Genomic DNA, 3,434 nt, shown 5'->3' with positions numbered 1-3,434 from the left:
AAACCATGATCAGACGGCTGCTGACTAATATGGCGACCAAGACGACCTCCGTAAAAAGCTTGCCATACCGATCATATCATTTCGTGCTGCAAAATTGGTCGCATGCATGATCGACCAGAGGAAATATGTATTGGTCGTGTGATCAGTTCTTCTAGGCTGCCGGTGGAAGTTGCATTGGTCGTGTCAGACCAAGAATTCTACCATGCAAAAAGAAGTCTCTCCAAAGCGAGCATGTATTTCACTCCTCGTGTTTACGTACTCCCCTTCTCCCCAGCTTCCGACCGGCCTCTATAAATGCCAGCGATCGTCTCCAGCTGATCAATCACTACAGCCAATCCTACTCATTAGCAAAGCGCTATAAGCTCAGCCCTGCGTGGTCTAGCTTATCCTTCCCTGCTGATAAGGAACTGATCCGTAGTCCCGCCATGAAGTTTGTGGCAGCTGATGACAGCCAAGGGGGCATAGGAGGTACGCGCCCTGAATGGCTGGCGGCGCTGGGATATCTCGGGACGTGCTCAAGGTTACGGGCGGGCTACGTTCAACGTCTTCGTAGTGCTTTTGGCTCTGGGACGTGTGCGAACAGTGGGACATGTTCCGGGCCGGTGACGGGAAAGCTCCCGACCTGGACGTACGTTCGGCGATACGGATGGCTTTCGTCATCAGCGGCAGCCCCTTAGACGCGTACGGTCCGACGAGCTGTGGAATACTGCGGCTGTGCCCAACTCGGTCAGGGAGGGCCGGTCCGCCGCCCGGAAGCTGTGTTCTTCTAGGCTGCCGATGGAAGTTGCATTGGTCGTGTCAGACCAAGAATATGTCTCTCCAAAGCGTGCTCTGGGCGGCCGCGTCGGGAAGGCCAAGAGAGGCGGGTGGGACATAGGTATCCGTGAGGTGGCCATTGCGGCAACGCTGCCGCCGTGGAGGTTCCTCGACGCGCTGCAGGACCTGCCCCAGTACGCCAAGATCACCGAGTGCCACCAGGGTGAGGTCTGGGAGGCGCCTCTGGGCGCTGACGTGCTGGCGTCATCGGACAAGACCGGTGTGGAGATGTTCTGCGTCGGCGACCACGTGCTGGGCATCCAGGGCCACCCGGAGTACACCGGCGACATACTCCTCAGCCTCGTCGACCGCCTCTCCACCAGCCAAGCCATCACCGTGAGTGCTTCCCTCTAGCTATGTTGCCATCGTTCTTCCATGATACGATCTGATTTGCCACTTTGCACATTGCAGGTGTCGTTCGCTGAGGACGTGAAGAGGCAGCTGAAGGCTACTAGCCCTGACAGGGAGTTCTGGCTCAACCTCTGCAAAACTTTCCTCAAGGCTGAAGAATTGTACTAGCATGGTGCAGATGTATGGTCATAAATAAACCATCTACTGACACAAGCGGCGTGGTGTTAATACCAGATGATTATCTGCAGTATTGGATTGGACAAAGCTTGGTCGTCAGATTATGTGCCGACTCATACAGGTTGTTGTTGTTATATACATCTATCTTTTTGACAAAATGTTGTACATTTCTTTTTTGAGAGAGAGAAAATAAAAATGTTGTACAGTTATGAGGCAGGGACAGAAAGATTCAAGGACAAGCAGACGATATGCTGACTTTTGGTTCTTATTTTGGGAATCCCGTTTGGCCGCGGCATATAAATTTATGAAAAAGCTAACTGGCGATCATTCGCAGAGAGGGTATGGCGTTTCAAATGTTCTTCTTGGCAGTTTTAGTTGTATTAGGGCGACAGTTTCTTCAATGGAAAACGCTTGCCTTCAGCCGGCGGATTGCACACGAGCGATTCGCCGCCTTCTCTGTATGTGTACTCGTGTCTTTACGTCTCTCTCTGCAACACCATGTCTATTGCAATTGCCTTTCACAACAAAACCCATATTGCAGAAAATGAAGACGGAAAAAAAATACAAATATTTTGTGCAACATTGTGTGTGTTGCGAATTTTTTCCCGCAACAACACCCATATTGCAAAAATAGTGAAGCAAAAAAATTCTGCAACGTACATCACCTATGTTGCACAAATGTGATGCAAAACTTGTACGAACATGAACATTCACAGAACTAGATGATGCCCCGCACGTTGTTGCGGGAATGTTCCGCAACATTTTTCAGTGATATTCAACGCATGAAATAAGAACATTTTGAATAATAATATAAGAGCTAAAACTAGTAAAGTATTTATTAAATATAAATAACATAATGAAATGAAAATTATCATGTATGTTGGCATGTAGGGGTGAGTCTTTTCTCGTATATGTTGCATGATGTTGTGGCATGCTTACATGTTGATAGAAATAGGTTAGTGGAAGTGTGCCTTTTTTCCATTCTTGTTGTGTGATGAGGTGGCATGCTTGCATGTTGAGAGAAATATGTTAGTAGGGGCTATCTATTTAGATATAGAAGATGTCAAACATACAACATAGACTAATATGTGCTGGATAAGCTTTCGAAATACATCTCCTATTTTTGTTTTTTGCGAGAAAACTTCCAATCTATTCATCTTCAATCATGACAGTATAATGAACAACAGAAATAATAAAATTACATCCAAATCCCTAGACTACCTAGTGACGACTACAGGCACTAAAGCTAGCCGAAGGCGCGCCGCCGACATTGCCCCTCCCTCGCTGAAACCGTGCAAAACTTATTGTAGTAGATAGTCGGGACGTCGTCGTGCTACGACTGCAAAGGACCGGCGCACCAGAATATCAATCACCGCCGATGAAGAAATGTGGGTAGATCGGAAAAATTCAACCTGAAGACGCACCAACATAAACGGACAAAGACCGAATCCGAGTAGATCCACGAAACACCTTCACAGACTGAATCCATGAGATCCGCCGGAGACACACCTCCACACGCCCTTGGACGATGCTAGATGCACCACTAGGACGGAGGCAACACAGGGAGAACCTTGTTCCATCTTCAGGAAGCCGCCACTGTCTTGTCTTCCTGAGAAGGACAAAAACACTAATAAAACTCAAAGAAACGTCTAAAAAGGAACCCTCACTACCGGAACAGGGCTCTAAGCCGACAGCCAAATATATGCCGACGGCCACCGTCGGCCTAACCAGAGCTATGCCGACAGCTAGGTCCTGGCCGTCGGCGTACAATGGCCGTCGGGCTATTCCCGTCTACGCCGACAGCAGCCGTCGGCACATCGCAGCCGTCGGCATATCCCAGACTACGCCTACAGCTGCCGTCGGCATATAGGGGCCGTCGGCATAGATGCGGGCCCGCCGACAACACTCATCACGGCCGGCTAACGACGTCAGATCTATGCCGACGGCCGTGACGGGTGGCCGTCGGCATAGATACGGGTGACACGTCACCGATCCAGAGCGCACCGACCAGGACATATGCCGACGGCAGCCGTCGGCATAGCTGACACGTCATCGATCCGCGGCGCTGTCCATCTGCCCTGGCCGCAGCT

General features: G+C 49.9%; 1 protein-coding gene across 1 annotated transcript; it reads left to right on the top strand.

Annotated features, from left to right (window-relative positions):
• The first annotated feature begins 646 nt into the window (after window positions 1-646).
• On the top strand, window positions 647-1,335 carry LOC125507077 (gamma-glutamyl peptidase 3-like). The gene is made up of 3 exons (XM_048671766.1): window positions 647-760; window positions 826-1,152; window positions 1,228-1,335. The coding sequence occupies exons 1-3, from the start codon at window positions 647-649 to the stop codon at window positions 1,333-1,335; spliced, it is 549 nt and encodes a 182-aa protein (XP_048527723.1).
• The last annotated feature ends 2,099 nt before the right edge of the window (window positions 1,336-3,434 follow it).

Source organism: Triticum urartu, chromosome 5, assembly GCF_003073215.2.
Source record: "Triticum urartu cultivar G1812 chromosome 5, Tu2.1, whole genome shotgun sequence".
NCBI lineage: Eukaryota > Viridiplantae > Streptophyta > Magnoliopsida > Poales > Poaceae > Triticum > Triticum urartu.
Note: the sequence above shows the minus strand (reverse complement) of the source record. Positions and strands in the feature narration are given on the sequence as shown.

Bases quoted from the DNA above. Each gene is read 5' to 3' on its own strand.
- LOC125507077 (XM_048671766.1), top strand. From the start codon at position 647: ATGGCTTTCGTCATCAGCGGCAGCCCCTTAGACGCGTACGGTCCGACG. The intron at 761-825 runs GTTCTTCTAGGC...GTCTCTCCAAAG, and splicing joins GTCCGCCGCCCGGAAGCTGT to CGTGCTCTGGGCGGCCGCGT. The intron at 1,153-1,227 runs GTGAGTGCTTCC...TGCACATTGCAG, and splicing joins CCACCAGCCAAGCCATCACC to GTGTCGTTCGCTGAGGACGT.